The sequence below is a fragment of the Emys orbicularis genome, chromosome 6 (assembly GCF_028017835.1).
Source record: "Emys orbicularis isolate rEmyOrb1 chromosome 6, rEmyOrb1.hap1, whole genome shotgun sequence".
Classification (NCBI taxonomy): domain Eukaryota; kingdom Metazoa; phylum Chordata; order Testudines; family Emydidae; genus Emys; species Emys orbicularis.
The window spans coordinates 124413650-124436284 of NC_088688.1; the positions used below are offsets into that span (position 1 = coordinate 124413650).

Below are 22635 nucleotides of genomic sequence, written 5' to 3' on the forward strand. Positions count from 1 at the left end.
TTCATCCTGAAAGCCCCAGTGTATCAGAAATCACTTATCATAATACTCCCGATTCAGTTCTGCAATCTGTCATAATGTGCAACTTTTCTCCCCAAAAGCTTCAATTTACATCCAAGGATAACAGTATCTTAAAGCAGATGTGTGCCATTAAGTTATTAGAGCATCAGAACGCTTGGAAGCAGAAGGGACTCAGCAGGTATTAATCTTTGAATCCAAAGGGAATTACTCCACATTCTGTATAGGATGCTTTATCTTCTTACAGACTCAATTAAGTAGCATTACTGCATAGATTCATTTGTCAATGGTAATTTTAAAGATGGAGTACCTTGTAACAGATGGTCTTCTTTACTTTTCTTTTCTTTTCCAAAGAGTGATGTGTCCTATGCCAGCTGCCAAAGGGAAAAAATAGTCTATGTTCATACCAGCTGAGTTCACACACTATTCAATATTCTGCATGCGTTCACGTACTGAATAGAGATCAAAAGTAGTATCAGGTGCCAAGCGTGATGGGTCCGTACAATGGGATCCCATGATGTGAACCCTGGAGATCTGAGCTTTAATTTGGCAGGCAATAGTAGAAATCATAACTGGAGTGACAATGAGTTCCTGGATATTGACAGAGCTCAAAGATTTCCTCCTGGGCTAATTGTCTTCTGAGGAGGAGGAGTGCTCCTGGTGGGGAATCCAGGCTGACTGTTTCTAAATTACCTTTCTTTGTAGAGGCAGTAAATGCTAGTGGAAAATTGGCTTAATTTGGCAAGGGTGCACCCTCTGAGGAAGACTGCTAGTATTCATAAATGTTGCTATAGATACTGATAACAAAGCTGAAAGAAAAATGGGAAATATGGTGAAACTAAAACACCTGAACCTCACTAAGGCCTTGTGTTATAAGTCCCTTCCTCTCTTCTCTCAACAGATGTAAATCTTTGTTCTTTGTTCCATGGCCATTCAAAAGAATTGTTAGATAGCTTTAATTAGAAATGTAGTCCTGAAATACTATTGTTTATATTGCACATTTGTTGGCATTGCGATATTTTGTCAATGGCTTTTGTTTAAAATGCTGCTACCCCTGATAAGAGACTTGTCATGACTTTGTTTTCAAAAGCCAAATAAATAAGTTTGTAATGCTAATGGCTGTACAGCCCTTAGGTCATAATCCTGCATGCATATTTAATTTTACGCATGTGTAAGCCCATTGGTTTCAATGGGCCTACTCACTTGTGTAAAATTAAGCTTATGTCTTTGCAGGATCAAAGTACAGTGTTAGGTAACTGAGAGCTCTGAACGCCAGTTTCACCGACCGTGATCTCTTTCAGCATCAATGATACAGTCCACAACAACAACAATTCATGAAACAGCTTTTTTTTTCAAATGCCCCCTCTGTGAGCATTGTCCTGTGTGAGAGGGTCTATAGGCCTATAGCACTATCTGAAATGTGGCGCTGTATGATCACTGCTGTGCTCGGAAAACATGGACCAAATTCTCCTGCGAGATGGCCATGACTTTGAACAGGAATATTTTGAAAACCGAAGTCAATTTGGATTATGTTGCATATAGAACCCTGTAATCCTAAATTTACCAAAATCTATTAGATTCTTCTAGCCTGTTTTAAGCATACAATCCCCAAACAAGATGGGTGAGGTAATTCTCTCTCTCTCTCTCTCACCAACAGAAGTTGGTCCAATAAAAGATATTACCTCACCCACCTTGTCTCTCTAATATCCTGGGACTGCCATGGCTACAACGGCACTGCATACAACCTGCAAACAAGTCGGTTGCTCCAATTAAAGGGGTAGAAAATGGGCTAATAACAGAAATCTGGATGTCAAGTATCAGGGGGTAGCCGTGTTAGTCTGTATCTACAAAAACAACAAAGAGTCTGGTGGCACCTTAAAGACTAACAGATTTATTTGGGCATAAGCTTTCGTGGGTAAAAACCTCACTTGCATCTGAAGAAGTGAGGTTTTTACCCACGAAAGCTTATGCCCAAATAAATCTGTTAGTCTTTAAGGTGCCACCAGACTCTCTGTTGTTTTTGTAGAAATCTGGATGCAGCCTTAACTGTGCCATCTCCAGGATAACCTAACATCAGAAATGCATTCTTTCCATTTCCAAAGTATGTGTCACTGAGTTTCAGGGTTTGGTGTAGTTTGTCTCACAGTGTACTTCCTTCATAGGAATACAGTAGCTGTTCAGGGGTCACAACTAGGCATTTACGGTCCTGATCCTGCAACAAGGTGCATGTCCCATTGACTTCCGCTCACATACACCTCACTGCAGGACTGGAACATAAACTAGGGAAATACAACCTAGATGGAGTTACTGTACAGTGGGTGCAAAACTGGTTGGAAAACCGTTCCCAGAGAGTAGTTACCAGTGGTTCACAGTCATGCTGGAAGGGCATAATGAGTGGGGTCCCCGCAGGGATCAGTTCTGGGTCCAGTTCTGTTCAATATCTTCATCGGTGATTTAGCTAATGGTATAGAGAGGACACTTATAAAGTTTGTGGACGATACCAAACTGGGAGGGGTTGCAAGTGCTTTGGAGGATAGGATTAAAATTCAAAATGATCTGGACAAACTGGAGAAATGGTCTGAAGTAAATAGGATGAAATTCAATAAGGACAAATGCAAAGTACTCCACTTAGGAATTCCTATGAGTCTCTGATTAAGGTTCCATGTTTGTCACACAGGTCAAGGATTCCGTGACTTTCTGTGACCTCTGTGACTTCTGCGGCGGCTGGTGTGTCTGCCCCTGGGGCTGCCTGAGCAGCTCGGGCAGCCCCCGGGCCAGGTGCACCAGCTGCTGCTGGGGCAGTCTCAGGCCCCTCCAGCCCCTAGTAGCAGGAGTTTGGGAGTGGGGGGTGGGAGCTCAGGGCTAGGGATTTGGGTGCCTGGTGGTGCTTACCTGGAGAGGGCCTCCCCTCCCTCAGCTCCTAGCTCCATGTGCTGCCACTGCCAGCAGGCACCGCCCCCGCAGCTCCCATTGGCCATGGTTCCCAGCCAATGGGAGCTGCAGAACCAGGGGTGGGGACGGAGTGAAGACAGCACATGGAGCTCAGGAGCTGGGTAGGGAGCCTGCCCCAGCCCCACCAACCCTCCTCCCCAGCACCCGCGATGCCCCCCTGCCCCACCCGAGCACCCATAGCGGCCCCTCCCCTAGCACCCGCAGCGCCGCCCCCAGGCTGCACCCCCCGGGCCACAATCCCACGCCCCCCCAGCACCTGCAGCGTCCCCCGGTCAGTCCCCCGAGTTCCCCCACCACAACACACAAGTTTTAGTCAGGGGTACATAGCAAAAGTCATGAACACGTCACGGGCCGTGAATTTTTGTTGATTGCCCGTGACCTGTCCGTGACTTTTACTAAAAATACCCGTGACTAAAACGTAGCCTTATCTATGATTCTACGTAGCTAAAAGGAATGGGCTAAATTCCATCTCTGTTTCAGTTTATCTGGTGGCAGATGGAGTAAGACAACAGTGCACTGATTTCTATAATGAAGCCAAGCTTCCCAGGTAGAAGGGCTAAAAGCTTTTTAAAATAAAAGCTCAGAACCATTTCTGTTGCCTCCGGTTTAGAGACAGATCCAAACCTTTGCTACTGAATCATCTCTGGCTGGATGGGGGAATCTGTATGTTTGTTACATTTAAAATTGGCACATAACATTGAGAACTATTAGTAGTCCCATGTAAAAGCACTAAAACCGAAGTGTTCCTGTTATTTCCAGCTCCTGTGATTGTTGTACCACCAAAAAAGATTCATAATCTAACTGGTGCCCAAGTGTACCTGTCCTGTGAAGTGAAGGCAGTTCCCACTCCCATCATCACATGGAGAAAGGTATGCCAAAAATGGATTACATTTTAGCCAAGAGGTTACGCAGAATCTGATGTGTGTAAGACAGAGAAACTGACATGGGGCCAAATCCGCTGTTAATGTAAACTGCCATTGGAACCAGTTTTCACCTGGAGAGAATTTGGCCCATTTCTTTTGCTCTGTTGCCATACCTGATTTCAGATTATTATATTCATAAATAAAATGGCATTACTTAAAAATGAGACTAGAGGGCAGTAATTCCCTCAGCACGTTAGCATGCCCCGTCCGCAAATAGGGGCTATGAACACCTGCCTCCCCGAGGGGCTTTGAGAATTGAAGTGTTGGTCTCACCAGTTTTGACCAGCACTGAGGTCAGGAGAGCATCTCTGACTTACAGCAGCCCGGGGCCTGGCCTCAGTACATCCCTGCGGGGGAGGAAGGGAATTAATAACCCAAACCCCACTCAGTGCTCAGGTTGAATATTGGACTGGCTTGGCTGGGGGTGATTCTGGGCTGAAGGCTGGGCTGACAGCGTGACTGATGACATCTGTATTAGGAGTCCTGAGAGCAGCACCAGGGGCAGAAAGGAAGAACCTCAGCCTAGGGACTCTGGCTGTGGGAAGGAAATCTCTCCCCCCCCACCTCCAAGGAACCAGCTCTGGGGCTAAAAGGGGGGTGGTCAGAGAGCTAGGGCTTTGGGGATGGCCAGAGGAGTGGGGTGCTACGCTCCTGGGAGCTAGGGACAGACCTTGAACAAAGGCAGCTAGGCACTTGTGCCAAAACATTCAAACTAGGGTGCCTAAAGTTAGGCACCGAAACAGAAGGGGCGTAGCGCACCCAGCAATTCCCAAGGGCTACGCTGGGAGAATGGGGAAGCTACCCCTCATCCTGCACACCCACCAGTTACTTAAGGATCCAGATGGAAGGGGCAAGAGGAGCCCCACGCTGTGACACTGGCTGGATGTGTGCAAAGAGAAAAGTCAGAATCTGCCTGCAGCAAGCTGGGGCGAGCAGGGCTACAACCAGCTGCATACCACCGGGTAAGAGGGAGGCACTGCCTCGCGTTGGCTCCTGGTCCTTGACTAGGATCTGCCTCTCACTCCTCGCAGTAGCTGCAAGAGGTTCCGCTCCATACTCCTTCCCCTCAGTGAGAGCATCACTCTGAGATGCTGAGGGGAAAGATAATGGCACGTGTTCTTCTGTGACAGGCATCGCTCTGTGGAGCACTGGTGCACATTGCAGAAGCTAGTTGTGATGGGTTGGATCACAGAAACCCCCTTGGGAACTGCCAACTGATGTGCCTAGACTACTTCTGCCCCTGCTTTCCCTGCCATCTTGAGACTCCAACACCCTGTCTTGTTGAGCCAGACACTCCCATCTGCTCCAACACAGACCCAGGGTCTGAACCACGTGCCCCAAAGCTGCAGACTTAACTGAAAGCAGCTTACAGAAGCGTTCCTGTCTTTAACACTCAGCTGCCCAACTCCCAATGGGGTCCAATCCCCAAATAAATCCGTTTTACCCTGTATAAAGTTTTTACAGGGTAAACTCATAAATTGTTCGCCCTCTATAACACTGATAGAGAGAGAGATGCACAGCTGTTTGCCCCCCCAGGTATTAATACATACTCTGGGTTAATTAATAAATAAAAAGTGATTTTATTCAATATAAAAATTAGGATTTAAGTGGTTCCAAGTAATAGCAGAGAGAACAAAGTGAATTACCAAGTAAAATAAAACGCAAATCTAAGGCTAATACAGTAATACAACTGAATACAGATAAAATCTCACCCTCAGAGATGTTTCAATAAGTTTCTTTCACAGACTGGATGCCTTCCTAGTCTGGGCCAAATCCTTTCCCCTGGTACAGCCCTTGTTCCAGCCCAGGTGGCAGCTAGGAGATTTCTCATGATGGCCGCCCCACTTTGTTCTGTTCCACCCACTTGTATATCTTTTGCATAAGGAGGGAATCCTTTGTCCCTCTCTGGGTTCCCACCCCGTCCTTCTCAATGGAAAAGCACCAGGTTAAAGATGGATTCCAGTTCAGGTGACATGATCACATGTCACTGTAAGACTTCATTACCAGTACTTGCCAGCACACACATATACAGGAAGACTTACCAGTAAAACAGCCATCTACAGACAATTGTCCTGGTTAATGGGAGCCATCAAGATTCCAAACCACCATTAATGGCCCACACTTTGCATAACTACAATAGGACCTCAGAGTTATGTTTCATATTTCTAGTTTCAGATACAAGAGTGATACATTTATACAAATAGGATGACCACACTCAGTAGATTATAAGCTTTGTAATGATACCTTACAAGAGACCTTTTGCATGAAGCATATTCCAGTTACATAATATTCACACTCATTAGCATATTTTTATAAAATCATATAGAGTGCGTCACACTAGTAGAGGCAGCAACATGTTGAGCTCATACCTGCCAAATGCAGAGGCAACACACCGATGAGCATGATGCTTTTAAAGTATTCCATATCTACGTTAACAGTATGCCAATGTCATAAAATCCCACAGGTCACAGAGTCACCCAAGGGAGTTAAACTCCTGGAAGAATTGCCTGGAGACAGAGTAAACATGGCAGTCCAAGTTCGTGGTGGTCCTTCTAAACATGAGAGCACAGGGTGGGTTTTGGTAAGTCCAACAAAGCAAACTGTACTGAGGGCAGAGGTGGGGAAAGAGAGGGGCAGGCTGATTTTGGAAGTTTTTCCATACAGAAAATACAGTACATTGCAAGTACGTGATGGTACAGTTCCTAGGGGAGACATTTTAAGAGAAGAAACTCAGAAGAGTGATTGAGCAGAGTTTAAAATAGAATGAAAGTTCCTACAATCTATCAGACCTAATTTAAACCTGACATTTTAGTCCTTGTTTTGAAAGAGGAAATCTAAAATCCTTCAGATTTTTCATTCTTATCAAGAATTGATTTATGGCTTCCCTTTTGTGCTTACTGTTCACTTGTTGATAGTGTGATGTTCTCCCCTTTCATTTTGCCAGATTAACCCGCTGATGAAGGAAGATGAGGGCATTTACCAATGTCATGCTACCAACATGGTTGGAGAAACACAGGCAGAAGGGAATATTAAAGTCACTGAGCAAAGTAAAAGTAAGAGGACTAACTTCCTAGAATCAGATGACATGATATAGCAGGGTAAGTTTAACATTACAAATCCACTTCAGTACCGCAGAAGCCTGTTACCTTTTTTTGCATTCACCTACTCTTGTTGGTCTAAAGATACAGATGTAGAGGAAGCATGGCCTAGAGACAGGGAATCTGGAGGAGCCTGGAGATGGTTAAAGGTTGAAGCATTGGCTCAGGACTATCTTTTCTTCTGTCACCTTACTAAACCCATGCTGAAGTGTAGGAAGATAAAAGAAGGGCATTGCAATGTGCTAAATACCTTAGCTTTTCAAAAGCAGATACTGCTGCACTGAACATTTCTGGGTAGATAAGCTTATAAATATCATTGCTGTTTTTAATTCAGCATTTAATGACTGCAGTGTGAAATACATACCGTACATGATCAGAATGCTTGACATCTTCAGACCAAAAACCAGCATTTGGTACCATATTCTAAAGATGATGCTAATGTCACATGCCAAGGAGACAGAGCAGACTTCCCTCATCTATGACCAGTCATCTCCTCTCCCCGGTAATATCTTCTCATGTAAATGGATGCAATTCACCCCAGGGCAGAGGGCCAGCACAATACCTGTGCTGACCCTTTGCACCCTCAGGTGAATCTCACCCAGAGAAAGGAGAGCAGACCCCAAGCAGATAAACAAGTGTGTGGCCGTGATTTAAATAAAACAACCAAAAACGTCCTTCCGCTGATAGCTTCATCTTTCCCAGAAGTTTTAGTATAATTCCCCACTGCATTACTCCAATTCTAAACTGGTGCGACTCCATGGATTTCAGTGAACCTTTTGAATAACTGGAGTAACATAGTGGTGGTGAATTGTGTCCAATACATGACTCTAGCAAGGCGAGGCTGTGAAGCAAAGAGGGTGAACAGTGATCAGTGTCTTGTTGTGCAGCATTTGGCCTGGAAATGCAGCTCTGTGCATGAAAATTAATGCTTATTTCTGGGAGAGATACCCTACATTTTAGCTGAAAGAGTGTTTTTATGAAAAAAAGATACATCCAGTTTAGCAAATATATTATTCAAAGGTACATATTTTGTGCTAGTTGCAGCCATGACCATGTCTCCGTCACAGTTCAGTTTTCTATACAAGTTATTACAAATCCCTGGATAATAATCTCTCAAACTGTGCTTTTTTTTCCCTTCTAGGGAGAAGTGATTCAATCTTCGCTCCAGGGAAACAAAGATTGTCGAGCACAGGCTAAAAACAAGTCAATTAGTGGCTTCCGTGGCTATCTTACATTATAGAATTAGGAAACTGCATTAATATTCTTGTTACATGGTTAATGACATGTTTTTTGTACATTTTCCTATTTAGATAAGTTAGATTAATATTAAAAATCTGTAGTTTATAACAGGAAAAAATGAGCAATAAAACACCTTTTTTTTTTTTTTTAAACCATTTTAAACATACATACTGTCTCGGGGTTGCTTTTTATTGGCACTCTCAACTGTAACAGTAGGGGGCAGCAATTATGGAAGAGACCATTTAGTGTAATTTCCACACGTCAGTCTTGGCCTGAAAGACAAATCACAGCCATATAACAATTGTCTTTAAAGCAAGCCACTTCTTAAGAAAAAAAAGCTGAGCATTTAATGGAGCTTTGGCAATTGTTGCTTTTGGGTGCATCCAATCACTAGAACATGACTCTAACTAGAACACCGTGTTTTGAAGAGGTTTATAGTCCGAAATGGATAGCTTCCAATGTCTAAAACAGATATGGGTAGCCCTGATTTTATGAGCCCAGTACTCAGTCTACTGAGAAGGGTGCCACAGTGATTCATTAGATTCCAAGGTCAGACGTAGTAGCCATGTTTGTCTGTATCCACAAAAACAACAAGGAGTCCGGTGGCACCTTAAAGACTAACAGATTTATTTGGGCATAAGCTTTCGTGGGTAAAAAACCCACTTCTTCAGATGCATGGAGACAGAAAAGACCACTGTGATTCTCTAGTCTGCCAAGGGTAGCAGAAATAATGTGACTTCACTGCACTTCTGAGCAAAGCAGAGATTCTGAGCAAATGGACTCCACCCCAACATACTGTGGTATAAGAGAGCAGAGATAGGTTCCTATGCAACAGCCACATCCCCTGACCCTTTTCAGATAACCCTTGTGTGTTCTCTGTCTCACACGAGTCATTCAATAATTAACACTAAGTGGCCCAGTCACTAGTGAGTGACACTGGCCCTCTGCAGAGGTTCTGCACTTGAGTAATGCACCACATGAGACTTATGTGATGCATGAAATCCATGGTGTACATCAGTAAAGTCCAGTATAAGTGATGCACAGGCTGCATGCTGAGTCTCTGCACGAGGACGGAAGTCACTCTGGTCTGCGTTAGCCAGGGTTTTAAAAATCCTCTAATACAGCACATACAGCAGTACTGTCAACCCCAAGTGTTGACTTAAAAAATTGTAATTCTCTTTTTCATTTGCCAGCTGGATTCTGAGCCTGTGGGGGCACTTGTGTCACATCGTAAAGCTTTTCTCACCAACCATAAGGGCTAGAACATTTCATTTTCAGTGGAGGCTGAGGTTCCTGGAGAAAGGCCTCTCAGAAAAACAGCAGGTACGACAAGTGCTTGCAACAAGTGCATGCAAGGGCTGTGCCCAGCCATTGGGGGGCCCAGAAGATGCTCCGACGGCTCAGCCGTGGTAGGAAGGGTCCTTTCCTCACCTGAGCGCATTCCCCACTATGGACGTGGCAGCTGGGGAGGGGGTTACTGTGCCCAGCCTCCACCACCGGGCCACCCTTGCACCCCCCACACCCTGCCTCGGGGCCACGCACCCCCATACCCTGCCTCCACCACAGGGCCACGAACCCCCATACCCTGCCTCCGCCATGGGGCCACGCTAGGGTTGCCAGGCGTCCAGTTTTCGACCGGAACACCCAGTCGAAAAGGGACCCTGGCAGCTCCGGTCAGCACCACTGACCGGGCCGTTAAAAGTCCGGTTGGTGGCACAGCGGGGCTAAGGCAGGTTCCCTGCCTGCCCTGGCTCTGCACAGCTCCCAGAAGTGGCCGGCATGGCCCTGCGGCCCCTAGGCGCAGAGGCAATCAGGGAAGCTCCATGTGCTGACCCAGCACCAGCTCTGCAGCTCCCATTGGCTGGGAACCACTGCCAATGGGAGCTGCGGGAGTGGCACCTGCACCCCAACCCTCTGCCCCAGGTCAGAACCCCCTCCCGCATTCTAACTCCCTCCCAGACCCTGCACTCCAACCCCAGCCCTGAGCCCCCCCCACCCAAACTCCCTCCCAGAGCCTGCACCCCAAACCCCTGTCCCAGCCCTGAGCCCCGTCCCGGAGCCCGCACCCCAAACCCCTTATCCCTGGCCCCATGCCAGAGCCTGCACGCCCAGCTGGAGCCCTCACCCCTCTCCTATACCCCAACCCCCTGCCCCAGCCCAGTGAAAGTGAGTGAGGATGGGAGAGAGCGAGTGACTGTGAGGGGGGGCAGGGCCTTGGGGAAGGGGCAGGGCCAGGGTGTTTGGCTTTGTGCAGTTAGAATGTTGGCAACCCTAGGCCACGCACCCCCCACCCCACCTCAGCCACGGGCTGATTTGCCTCCTAGAGCCAGGGGCGGGACCTGCCGTGGGATCGCTCCGCCCTCCCCGCTCCCACACATGAGCATGGCACGCGCAGGGGAGAGAGGCAAGCCTCAGGCTCCTCCCACTGAGTCCGCTATGGGGCGGGGCCTCAGGAAGTGACTCCACACCGGAAGTACCAGGATCTATGTCATGTGGCCAGCGCAGGCGATAAAAGGGTCCAGAGGGGCCCTGGCACTCTCAGTCTGTCAGCGGCTGCCTGGAGCAGGGTGCACGGGTTGGGATGTGGGCCCCAGGCTCCGGTAGGGCCGGGCGATGCGCGGGAGGCCCCGGGCACCTTGGAAACGGGGGGGGGGGTGCTGCCCTGCCTGGACCGGGGAAGGACGCGCTCTAGTCCTCGGCGTGGTGGTGGGTGGGGCACATGCGCTGTGCTGCGTTCTTGGGTCCGTTCCTGTTCCCATGTGCCGGCCACATGCTGTGCGCGTGGAGCGGGGCAGGGCGATCCTGCCGGCACCTGGGCTGAGCAGTGCGGCGCAGCGTGGGGACTGCGCTGGACAGTTCTGGGGCGCGGGCTTGGCTCCCCGGCCTGGGGCCCACAGGATCCGTCCCTGGAGGGGGTGAGAACGTGTTCAGTGGCTCCCTCCCAGGGATCAGCACAACCCAAAAGTGCCTGGGACGGTGGGCTCCAGCGTGGGCCGGGGATGTAATGTGCACCTCTAGCGCATTCCCCCGGGGGTAGTGTTCTAGCAATGAGAACCCGTTAGTAAGGTAACTTCCTTCCCTTCTCTTCATGTACCAGTACATTTATGCCTGTATCTGTCATTTTCACTCCATGCGTCTGAAGAAGTGGGGTTTTTACCCACAAAAGGTTATGCCCAAATAAATCTGTTAGTCTTTAAGGTGCCACCGGACTCCTCGTTGTTTTTGTGGATACAGACTAACATGGCTACCCCCGATATGTTAGTAGCACACTGTCATTATCCTGTTCTGGACCAGAACCACTTTTTAACACCAAAAAACCCCAAAACAGTCGGTTCCAAAGTGGCGCACACAATGAGATGTGTACACATGGCTTATTGCCTTAATAATATTTTAGCAATGAAAACCGATCCGCTAGCCTGTTCCAGCTCAGATCCACTTTTTGAGACCAATAAGGATTCAGAACACCAGGTTCTGAAGTGCCTCAGGATTAAATTTGTACCTATACTCCAATACCTTGTGGATAATACTTAAATAATGAGAACTGATTAGTAGCACACTATCATTAACCTGACCCAGATCCACTTCTTAACACAAGTAAGGACCTAGGACTGTCGGTTCTGAGTGGCTAAGGGTGACCAAAATGATTCACATAATACAAATGAGAATAATGCTATACTTTCAAGTGCCCCTTGTGACGGTGCTGCCCGTGGGAACCAGCTGAGGTCACTCAATCAGGGTGAACTGCAAACAAAACGGGGCAGACAAACCCCAAACGCTGGTGGTTATTCCAATACTTAGATTTACCAAGCCAGCACAAAACAGCTTCTATAGTACCTCACTGGTTACTCAGAAGTCCAAACAACGCAGTTCCCTTAAAGTACCCAGCTTCAGGCCTCCGTCCAGACACACCTGTCAGATATGATGATGATTACTGAAAATCTTACTTCATCATATAAAAGAAAAGGTTCTTCCAATCCCAAAGGATCAGCCACATACCCAGGTTCAATTATAACTTAGATCTTACCCAAAATACACACTATAGTCAATTTTTATTAACTAAGCTAAAATTTATTAAAAAAGAAAAGAGAGAGAGTGTTGGTTAAAAGATCAATATACAGACAGACTTGAATTCAATTCTTGAGGTTCAGATGCATAGCAGAGGTGAGCTTGTAGTTGCCAAAAGTCCTTTTAGAAATAGTCCATAGGTTATAGTCCAATATCCATATTCAGGGTGGCTCCAGTCAATGACTGGGGATCTCAATCCTTGTGGCTTAAGGTTTCCCCCTCTTGAAACCCAAAGCAGATGTGAGATGCAGCAGGATTGTGTCCCAGGGTTCTTATACATTTCCAGCAGCCTTTCGGCCTGAGAAAACAATAGGCTTAATTCTCCTTCCAAATATCCTGGCAATTAGCACAGGGTAATTTATCCATTAAACAGTTCAGATACAGGTTACCACAACCTTCAAAGAGACATATAGACAATAATACTATTTCACTCAAGTATCATCATAAATGTTAATATTCCTTTTTGATCTTCGAATTAAAGTTACAGCACTAGTCAAGACTTGTTTGCTTACATCACAAGACCTGAGCAAACATCTACCCTTGAGATCTCTAACAATGCAGACTTGCATTTCAAAGCTCTATTCATTTACATATCTTCCTAACCAGTTTCTACAATTCACCCAGGGGTCAGGTCAGTCTGAGTTAATTAACTCTTTCTGGCCCTGTCATCTTTCAATGAAATATTATTTTACACTCAAAACATCACACCCCTTATAGGAAATAATACCTTTATGAATAGAAGTGCGTGGAACACTCTGTTCCAAGATAGCACAGGGGACCAGAATGATACACATAATACAACCAACTGAGAATAATGCTATAGTATGGAAATCCTCTTCTGAATGCATCTTCAAATGGCTATTCTGTGTAATTAATTCCCTTTATGAACAGAACCACCCAGAACACTTAGTTCCAAAGCAGCGCAAGGAACCAAAAGGATGGACGTAATACAACTAACTAAGAATGGCATAATATTGCTGAAAAAAATGACTAAATCTACCTTTCTTTACACGTTCCAGTCAATAAAGTAATGTATTATTGATTCAAAACATCTGGAACTGTATATAGCTGAAGTGAAGGGAGAATAAAAAGAATGCATAGGTCTATAGAATACAGAGCCAAGTTAGAAAAATGTAAGCCTTGAAAAACGCAGCTAAAACCGACTTTTAATGCTGTACCACCTTCTGTGAAATGAAATGTTGCATATTATTTGCAATTTGTAGAAGTATTAGCCTATTGTTTTTGTCATGATTCCTATTGTTGGTAGTAGTAAGAGTAGTAGTTTATACAGTATTTCCATATAGTCTGAAAAAGTGGGGCTAAAAAGGCTTTACCCTAGGTCTTGGTGTAAATATGAAATATTTTCCTGATGGACGCATTTCAAACGTATATTTTTGTTTTGTTGGTATAGGGAACCATATTATATAGGTTCTATGCAACAATCTAATTGGGTTTTTTTAAATCAAAACAATTTTTTAATATTGTTTTCCCTTTTCTTAACAGTTGAATATAGTGAGGCCTAAATTGTATTTTGAACACAAGAAAGTGATAAACTAGCTTTATTTTCACAAGTAGGCCTATATTGCAAAAGTTTTGGAATTGCTATTTGCCTGTTCACTTCAACTGTTTGCTGTGATTTTAAACAATCTATCATTAACACACAAGTACAGAGCAAAAAAAGTATCAGAGGGGTAGCCATGTTAGTCTGAACCTGTAAGAAGCAACAGAGGGTCCTGTGGCACCTTTAAGACTAACAGAAGTATTGGGAGCATAAGCTTTCGTGGGTAAGAACCTCACTTCTTCAGATGGCATCTGAAGAAGTGAGGTTCTTACCCACGAAAGCTTATGCTCCCAATACTTCTGTTAGTCTTAAAGGTGCCACAGGACCCTCTGTTGCTTCTTAGGGCAAAAAAAGTTTCACAACTTTTCTATTAGCCCACAACTACTGCCTTGTTAGTTTAATAAAATATTTTTACTTGCAATTCAAACAACTTCTGTACAGAACTAGCAGTGAACCTGGTGAAAGAGTAAACAGCCGTAAAGAACTATTGAAATCTTGATGGCTTAACAAAGAACCACAAAGAACCCCTTGCATACCATCAAAAAACAGTTTTTATTAGACATCTCAGGGTGACAGATGTCAACAGCTGCCAGTGGAGAGCTGGGAATTGAGTTGCATAAGAACTATATGTTTCCAAGTTGATGGGTCAAGTGAGTAGGCCTGCCTGTAGAACAAATGCATAAGATCATTCATGATTAATTTCTTAGTGTTTACATCAACTGTTATTAAACCAAAAGGGGTCAAAAACCTGAACTAGTCACTTTGAAAATAAAAAACATTGAATTCAATGGCAAAAAAATCTTCATTGACACAGAGTTAAGGTTGCCCAGAATGGAGTCCAGTCCCAGCTGAGGCTACCAAAGTGCCATCTAGCAGCTGCTAGAGCTCAGCCCGAAACCCTGAGCTGCCAGGGACAGCAGTGGTAAATGATGCTTCCTCTTGGAGGAGCACCCACCAGTTGAGAACCTCTGCCTTATTCCCTTCTAGGGGATCAAGAGACACCCACCGTCCCTGAGCACTGTGATCTGTAACAAACGTGAACTAAGAGGCAGGTTGTAGTGAACTGGGCAGAGAGCGAACAAAGCTATTTACAAGCAGGTATTGCAGATTGGTCACTTAGAGCTGAGCACCAGGTAAAACACTGAGTGGAAAGCCGGGCAAAGAGAGTGGTAATAAAGGCATTGATGTTCCTCCCAGGTACTGAGAAATGAACATGAGAGCTAAAGCCAGCACAAAGCAAACACCAGGAACCCCATAAGAAGTATGTCCTCACATTCTTCAACAGGAATTCTAGAGCAGAGAACATGGCTTTTGGCAGAATAATGAATAACTTTAAACTGTCTCCATAACCCATTAACCCTCCCCCCAGTTCTCCCCCTTCCGTCCTGATAACTGGAGGGGAGTTAACGGGCCACCTAATCTTGAATGGTCCCTTGAAATATGTGTTATCTAAATCATAGAATCGTAGGACTGGAACTGACCTCGAGAGGTCATCTAGTCCAGTCCCCTGCCCTCAAGGCAGAACTAAGTATTATCAAGACCATCCCTGACAGGTGTTTGTCCAACCTGCTCTTAAAAATCCCCAATGATGGAGATTCCACAACCCCCCTAGGCAATTTATTCCAGTTCTTAACCACCATGACAGGAAGTTTAGCATAAGTCTATTTTTGAAACTCCCCAGGAAATGAGTATTGTAAAAGGGCCCAGGAGCATTTCTATAATTTAAGGGTCTGTCCATGTTTTCATTTATGAACCCCGTTGTTCAGTATTTCTGACTTCACTATTAAAATTTGCTGCAGGCTGAAACCTGGCACACAAGCACAGATCCTAGGATTGAAAAAGTTCACATTAAAATTATATATATATAATGTCAAACCATGTCTGAGTTTTAGTGACATTATTGCGAGCAAAAAACGTACACACTGTGCTGAGTTGAAAGACAAATTTGGGAATGGAGTGGAGGGGTGTTTAATTCAGAGTGTATGTACACTCAGAGGAGCTATATTATTATGGACCTTTTAGATAATCTGCCCACTGAAATTGGCAGAACATTTAGGATTCTGATTGATCTAGTTCCCCCTCCCAATCCAAGTCGAACAATTCTGCAAAAAGCAGCTACTTCGTGCTGGAGTCACTTTACTGACACGAACAGTCTGATATTATCTTCATACCAAGAGAGCATACCTGACCCAGAGCGTTAAGATTCTGCATACTGTCACGCTTCCAAAGCATGGTAAACTTTCTCATTGTTGCTTTAGTTAGTAGAGTCACCTAAAGCACCCAAATTAATTTCTCCAACCACTTTAGTAATATATATGAATTAAACACCACTCCACCCCATTCCCAAATTTGTCTTTGAACTCAGCACAGTGTGTACATGTTTTTTGCTTGCAATCATGTCACTAAAACTCAGACATGGTTTGACAGGCTCCACTGCACATAAAGCCTAGAATTCTTACCAGGCATTTCATACAAGCAGCTCTTTCAGAGTTGTTCATGTATAGTTAAGGATATTATGCCCGGAATGAGGTTTAGGGACCTGAATACTATGGGTCTAAATACTAACATGACGATGAGTATTAAGATATATTGGAATTGGAAAAAGTTCAGAAAAGGGTAACAAAAATCATTAGGGGTATGGAACGGCTTCCATATGAGGAGAGATTAATAAGACTGGGACTTTTCAGCTTGGAAAAGAGACGGCTAAGGGGAGATAAGATTGAGGTCTATAAAATCATGACTGGTGTGGAGAAAGTACATAAGGAAGTGTGGTTTACTACTTCTCATAACCCAAGAACTAGGGGTCACCACATGAAATTAATAGGCAGCAGGTTTAAAACAAACAAAAGGAAGTATTTCTTCACACAACACACAGCCTGTGGAACTCCTTGCCAAAGCTGTTTGCCAGAAGCTGGGAATGAGCAACGGGGGATGGATCACTTGATGATTGCCTGTTCTGTTCATTCCCTCTGGGGCACCTGGCACTGGCCACTGTCGGAAGACAGGATACTGGACTAGATGGACGTTTGGTCTGACCCAGTATGGCCGTTCTTATGAGTGCCTGGCATTGAATGAGGCTATTGTCACTATAGGCATCATGGAAACTTGGTGAAATGCTAATAATGGGGGATAGTAATACCAGCATCTCACGTTCTGGGGTGCAATCAAGACCCATGAGGGGTTGTGTCATTGCCTGCCCTGTAACCCAGGGTGCCTTAAAAGGCTCTGCTGCTGTAGGGCCCTTGGCTGGATGCTCCTAGCCAGCAGACAAGCCTGCACGGAGTGTCTGGGTGATAAGCAGGGCCGGCTCTAGGCACCAGCAAAACAAGCTGGTGCTTGGGGCGGCACATTTTTAGGGGCGGCATGGCCGGCACCAGAATGCCGCCCCTAAAAATGTGCCCCGGCCGCCCTAGCTCACCTCCGCTGCTGCTGCCGCTCGCGCACCACGGCGCGCGAAACAGCTGTTTCGCGCGCCGCGGCCGCTCGGGATCTCCCCCTCCCTCCCAGGTTTGAGAGTCTGGGAGGGAGGGGGAGACTCCGAGTGGCCGCGGTGCGGGCGCCGCTTCTCCCCCTCCCTCCTAGGCTTGAGAGTCTGGGAGGGAGGGGGAGACTCCGAGTGGCCGCGGTGCGGGCGCCGCTTCTCCCCCTCCCTCCTAGGCTTGAGAGCCTGGGGGGAGGCGGCAGGGCTGGGGATTTGGGGAAGGGGCGGAGTTGAGGCGGGGCCGGGGGTGGGGTAATTAAAAAACGGGGGGGGGGCGGCCAAAATTGTTTTTGCTTTGGGCGGCAAAAATCCTAGAGCCGGCCCTGGTGATAAGCAGCCTGCTTGTAACACCTCAGCACCGCTCTGGCCTCCGCCAGCCTTGGTTACACCTGGAAGATGATCCCAACAGCCCTCGGCCCCAATTTTCCTGGTATGTTTGTAATTTTGAATTTGTCCTCCATACATACCCCACACAACCATATTAATGGTCAGGATGTTATTAGCTTTCTATTGCTATCTTGCATGACACCTTTTAATGCAGGTTATTACATTAGTGAGTTGGGGGTACACTGAACGGTCAGGCCAGCTAACACTCATTAGCAGATACCAGTGAACTTCTTGCATTGGGATACTGTTAGGGTCACACAAGGTACAAAATATATTGGAAGGACAGGGTAGGTCACACTGGTGGGGGAGTAGCACTATATGTGAAAGAAAACAGAGTTAAATAAAGTAAAAATCTTCAATGAATCAAACTGTACCCTAGAATCTCTGTGGATAGAAATCCCTGCTCGAACAAAAAGAGTATAGCAATAGGAATCTACTACTGATCACCTGAGCAGGATGATGATGGTGTTTGTGAATGCTCAGGGAATTAGAGAGGCTACAAAAGCAGGAAGCACAATAATAATGGTTGATTTCAACTATCCTCATATTGGCTGAGTAAATGTAACCTTGGCGCATGATGCAGAGAGAGAATTTCTACACACCATTAATGGCTGCTTCTTGGAGCAGCTAGTCCTGGAACCCACAACGCGGGAAACAATTCTCGATTTAGTCCAAAGTGGAGCATAGGAGCTGGTCCAAGAGGTAACTATAGTTCAGGGGTGGCCAACCTGAGTCAGAAAAGGAGCCAGAATTTAACAATGTACATTGCCAAAGAGCCACAGTAATACGTCAGCAGCCCCCCATCAGCTCCCCCACCCCGCTTCCAGCGCCTTCCATCCACCGGTGGAAAGTTGGCGCCTGTAGGTCCAGCCCCAGAGTTGGTGCCTATCCAACGAGCCAAATATTAACTTCTGAAGAGCCGCATGTGGCTCCGGAGCCAGAGGTTGGCCACCCCTGCTCTAGCTGAACTGCTCAGTAATAGTGACCATAATGTAATTACATTTAACATCCTTGTAGAGGGGATAATACCAAAGAAACCCACCACATTTAACTTTAAAAAGGGGAACTAAAGAGAAATGAGGACATTTGTTAGGCAGAAATTAAAAGGAGCTGTCACAAGGATTAAATGCCTGCGAGCAGCATGGGGACTACCTAAAAACACCACACTAGAGGCTCACACGACATGTATACTCCAAATCAGAAAAGACAGTAAGAGGATCAAAAGAACGCCACCATGGCTAAATAGTGGAGTAACGGAGGCCATTAGAGGCAAAAAGGCACCCTTTAGAATTTGGAAGACAAACCCTGGTGAGCATAATAGGAAGGTAGACAAACACTGGCCGGTTAAGTGTAAAAATATAATAAGGCAGGCCATGAAAGAATTTGCGAGGCAACCAGCTAAAGATACAGAGATTAACAGTAAGATTTTAAGTACATCAGAAGCAGGAAACCTGCTAAACAGGAAGTCGGGCCACTAGGTGACCAAGGTGCTAAAGGACCAGGCCATTGCAGGGAAGCTAAATAAATTCACTGCAGAGGAAGTAGGTAAGATACCCATATCAGAGCTATGCTTTTGGGTGACAAATCTGGAGTACTGTCACCCATTGATGCGTCAAGAAGAGGTATTGGAACAAATTGATAAATAAAACAGTAACACATCACTAGGAGCAGATGGTATTCACCCGCAGGAGCTGTTGTGACAATTGGGCCTACACATTTACCCAAATAGTGAGCTCAACTCTAAATAGTATGTAAAAGTTCAGAAGATGTTACAATAACCTATAATAACCAGTGCTGATGGGGAAAAGGCAAGAAAGGAAGCCAGAATAATAAATTAGTCTGAACAAACAGGCCAAGTTGATATGCTTCAAGGACCGTATTGAAATAATGCTTGTTCAAAACAGGAGATGTGGAGCCAGAAGTTAATGAGCCAAAATTGGTAGGTTGGCTATTAGGCCTAATAGCTGGACAAAATAACGAGGTGATGGACTCTTTTGTGGGGAAAGTACAAAAGAACAAAAACAAAATAAAGAACATTCAAAAGAATGGAGGGAGGCACCTGAGGCGGGCGTCACCATCATGGCTGCAACCCCCACCTGGGACCTTGGGCCTTCATCATCCTCATCTTGAGAAGTATCCTGACCAGACCAGAGAGAGGGGCCCAGGTGACATCATCACCTCCTGGCTCCAGCTGAGTCCCAAACCCCCCCGGATGAAAGGACTTTAACAGCAGCAGCAATAACAACAGCTCCAGCTCATCTCAACTCACTTCTTCTCTTTTTCTAAAAATGACAGTTTCATCATCTTAGAGATTGTCAAACGAGGGTGTTTGTCTTTCTAAAACTCTCTCCAGCTAACAGGAAAGGGACATGGGGATGCTGTTAAAATGAATGCCTTATTTAATGCTTCCGATTTCAAATATTTTAACTTTTTTAAAATGTTTTTTCTTCTTTTTCTGTATCGTTAATAAAAAAAAGTTAGAAAGATGGTTAATGGTGTGTTCGCCATAGTGCTGAGCAAGCTGAGGTCTCTGTACACCAAGCCCTGAGCTTTGTTTAACACTGTTCAGTGTTAGACAGTGACTGGGTTGTGTTAACACTGCTGGCCCTGCGCTGGGGTGTTCCCCCCATACCACCCTTGAAAGGGTTCATGAGGTTGAGAAGGGGGCCAATTAACTTGAAAGGCTGCACCGGAGGGAGAGCCAGGCTGGAGAGGCTGACTGGAGGTGGAGCCCAGCTGAAATGGAGTGGGTGGGGCTGGTACAAAGACAGGAAGTTGACAGCAGAAAGGGGCTTCAGAGAGAGGAACAGCCATCACTCTCAAGGTGAGAGAAGGCAAGATAAGAAGTAGCCCAGGGATACAGACAGCATTAAGGTTTGGGACTGTGCAGACCTTGACTGCTTGTGGTAGGGTCCCTGGGCTGCAACCCAGTGTAGAGGGCAGGCCCGGGGTCCCCTACCAGCCACTGGGCAGCGCAGCTGTTAAAGAGCAGCAAGAGGAAGGATTGCCTAGGTCAGTGGGTCCTTAGAGAGTTTGATACCCTGGAAGGGGAGAACTACAGTGACCTGGCTGGAGGGCCAAGCCACGAAGCGGGAGCAGTCAAGCCTCAAGTGAGCAAGACAGGGAGAGTGCTGGAGTGAGCAACTGGCAAAGCTAATCCCCAGACACGGACAGGAGAAGGCGCCCCAGCAGAGAGCAGAGCACCCCGTGACAAACCCATTTATTCCATCTAAATTCATACAACAGAATTTAAATATGAAATTGCAGAACTACTAACTATGTATATGACCTATTGCTAAAATTAGCCTCTGTACCAGATGACTGGAAGGTAGCTAATGTAATGCTGATTTTTAAAAAGACCCCCAGAGGTGATCCTGGCAATTACAGGCTAGTAATCCTAATTTACCCCCAGCAAATTGGTAGAAACTCTAGTAAAGAACAGAATTATCAAACACATAGGTGAACACAATTTATTGGGGAAGAGTCAACATAGCTTTTGTAAAGGGAAATCATGCCTCACCAATCTACTAGAATTCGTTGAGGGGGTCAATAAGCATGTGGACAAGGGTGATCCAGTGGATATAGTGTGCTTGGACTTTCAGAAAGCCCTTGACAAGGTCCTTCACCAAAGGCTCTTAAGGAAAGTAAGTAGCCATGGGACAAGAGGAACGGTCCTCTCATGGATCAGTAACTGGATAAAACATAGTAAACAAATGATAGGAATAAACAGTCAGTTTTCACAATGGAGAGAGGTAAATAGCAAGGTCCCCCAAAGGATCTGTACTGAGACCAGGGCTGTTCAATATATTAATGAATGATCTGGAAAAGGGAGTGAACAATGAAGGGGCAAAGTTTGCAGATGATACAAAATTATCCAAGATAGTTAAGTCCAAAGCTGACTATGAAGAGTTGCAAAGGGATCTCACAAAACTGGGTGACTGGGCAACAAAATGGCAGATGAAATTCAATGTTGATAAATGCAAATTAGTGCACATTGGAAAAAATAATCCCAACTATACATATAGAATGCTGAGTTCTAAATAAGATGCCACCACTCAAGCAAGAAATCTTGGAAACACCTTGGATAGTTCTCTGAAAACTTCAGCTCAGTACACAGCAGCAGTCAAAAGGGCTAACAGAATATTAGGAAAAGGATAGAAAATATGACAGAAAATATCACAATGCCACTATATAAATCCAGGGTGCACCCAGACCTTGAATACTGCGTCCGGTTCTGGTCGCCTCATCTCAGTAAGTATCTAGTGGACCTGGAAAAGGGTCAGAGAAGGGTGACAAAGATGATCAAGGGTATGGAACAGCTTCCGTACAAAGAGAGACTAAAAAGATTACGGCTGTTCATTTTAGAAAAGATATAATTCATGGGGGATGTGATAGAGAGCTAGAAAATCATGAATGGTGTGGAAAAAGTGAATAGCGACGTGTTATTTCCCCTTTCCCACAATACAAAAGCCAGGGGTCACCCAGTGAAACTAATAGGCAGGCAGGTTAAATACAAACAAAAGGAAGTACTTTTTCACACAACACATAATTAACCTGTGGAATTCATTGCCATAGGTCATTGTGATGGCGAAAAGTATAATTGGGTTAAAAAAGGAACTAGATACATTCATAGAGGATAGATCTATCAATGGCTATTAGCCAAGATGGTCAAGGACATAGCCCCATGTTCAGGACACCCCTAAGCCTTTGATTGTCAGAAGCTGGGAATGGAAAATGTGTGGATCACTCCAGAATTGCCCTGTTCTGTACTCTCTCTCTCTGAAGCTCTGGTATTGGCCACTGTGGGAGACAGGCTACTGGGCTAGATGGATTATTGCTCTGACCCAGTATGGCCGTTCTCATGTAGCAGTCTTTTCTCAGCCAAAATTCCTGATGATTTCAATCACTGGGTCA

General features: G+C 45.5%; 1 protein-coding gene across 1 annotated transcript in view; it reads left to right on the top strand.

Moving 5' to 3' along the window:
- Positions 1-8212, top strand: part of IGFBPL1 (insulin like growth factor binding protein like 1) — a 31006-nt gene extending 22794 nt beyond the window's left edge. Inside the window, exons 2-5 of the mRNA XM_065407035.1 lie at positions 3727-3836; positions 6355-6471; positions 6835-6988; positions 8130-8212. Of these exons, the coding sequence (XP_065263107.1) occupies positions 3727-3836; positions 6355-6471; positions 6835-6984 (377 nt within the window). The 3' untranslated portion in view covers positions 6985-6988; positions 8130-8212. The remainder of the gene's footprint in view (positions 1-3726; positions 3837-6354; positions 6472-6834; positions 6989-8129) is intronic.
- Positions 8213-22635: the final 14423 nt, after the last annotated feature.